The 1,342-nt window shown below is 63.6% G+C and overlaps 1 protein-coding gene across 1 annotated transcript in view; it reads right to left on the bottom strand.

Moving 5' to 3' along the window:
* Positions 1-554, bottom strand: part of TENC1 (tensin like C1 domain containing phosphatase (tensin 2)) — a 14,037-nt gene extending 13,483 nt beyond the window's left edge. Inside the window, 1 exon segment of the mRNA XM_010857894.1 lies at positions 135-554. Coding sequence (XP_010856196.1) covers positions 135-209 — 75 coding nt within the window. The 5' untranslated portion in view covers positions 210-554.
* Positions 555-1,342: the final 788 nt, after the last annotated feature.

The following is a 1,342-nucleotide window of genomic DNA, read 5'->3' as shown; positions in this document are numbered from 1 at the left end:
TCACAGCCCTGGCCGCTCCAAAGAGACAGAGTAACGAGGGGATACGGGACTAGGGAAGAAGGCTGAAACTGGCCCCCTCCCCCACTGCCCACTCCTCCACCCCCACCCCTCTGCCCAGTCAAGGGCACTCCTACCCTGCTGGTGGCCCGGCTGCTGTCCCTCCTCCCCAGGGCTCTCAGCAGCCTCTCCACCGGGCCGCTGGACTTCATCGTGTCTGGCTGCCTGGGGTGCTGGCCTTGGGGCCCGAACAATGCTGGGGCCTGGCCCGGGGCTTCCTGGAAGCGGCCTGGCTGGCGGAGGCAGCCGCTTCCCTTGGGTGGAGAGTAGGCTGTCTGGCTGGTGTGAGGAGAAGCCAAGCCCTGGAAGTGGAGGGGAGTGCAGGCGGGAAGGGGGCAGGTCGCTGCTCCAGGAAGTGTGTGTGGCGGGGGAGAGGATGTGGGGGAGGCCAGGAGATCAGATTCCCAGGATCTACCCTGCTGGGAGTGTCAGCCCAGGATCTTTTGCCCCCACCCCGATCCTGCTCGGGAGCTGCCCCCAGGCCTGGGATCTATCCTATCCGGGGATCTGTGGGATCCTGAGGTCCAGCCCCCAGTGGGGCGGGGCAGGGGCGGGGTGGGAATTTAGGTCTCAGGGCCCCGGACAAGGGCCAGAGGGGAACGCCGCGTCCCTGCCAGGCCAGCCTCCCCGCCTGAACTCTCAGGCTCTCTGGGGACCTTCTAGTGGGAGGGAGAGGGAGCTGGGAATCGCTGTCCCAGCTAGTTCAGGACCTGGACTGCATCCTGAGGGTCAGCGTTCTGCCTCAGTTTCACTAGTCGTGAAGCAACAGGAAGAGGAAAACATGCACTGGCCCCTTGCCCCCACCATCTACACTGAAAGCCAAATTCCAGCTGAGACTGCTCTGCCCACAGGAGTCAGTTATTCTGCCCTAGCCCAAGGCATTTGAGGCCCTTCTCCTGAAAGCTCCCCAGCTGCCCTGCTCCAGACACAGTCCTTCACTCACCTACTCCCTGGGTCCCTAGCTCCTCTTTGGAGCCTTGCAACTTGGGCCCTCCTCCTCCCCGTCCAGCCCTCCCCCCACCCCAAGCATTAGTTCTACCTTCATGGCTCCCCCAGCTCTGCTCTCCTTCCTCAGCAGCTGTCCCTGGGCTGGAGGGCTGGACAGGAGGCCCCCCTCCCAACACATACTCCACCCCCCTCCGCGGGCCTCCTGCCTCCCTCCTGGGAACACAGCCAGCTTCCTGTCCCAGGAGTTAAGGGAAGGAGGTGGACTGGGGCATTGGAAAGGGGTGGGGGTAGTAATCTTCCAAAAAATGTTAGGGGTTAACAGCCTGGGGGTTCTCAG

This window comes from Bison bison, unplaced genomic scaffold (assembly GCF_000754665.1).
Source record: "Bison bison bison isolate TAMUID 2011002044 unplaced genomic scaffold, Bison_UMD1.0 scf7180017864383, whole genome shotgun sequence".
NCBI lineage: Eukaryota > Metazoa > Chordata > Mammalia > Artiodactyla > Bovidae > Bison > Bison bison.
Note: the sequence above shows the minus strand (reverse complement) of the source record. Positions and strands in the feature narration are given on the sequence as shown.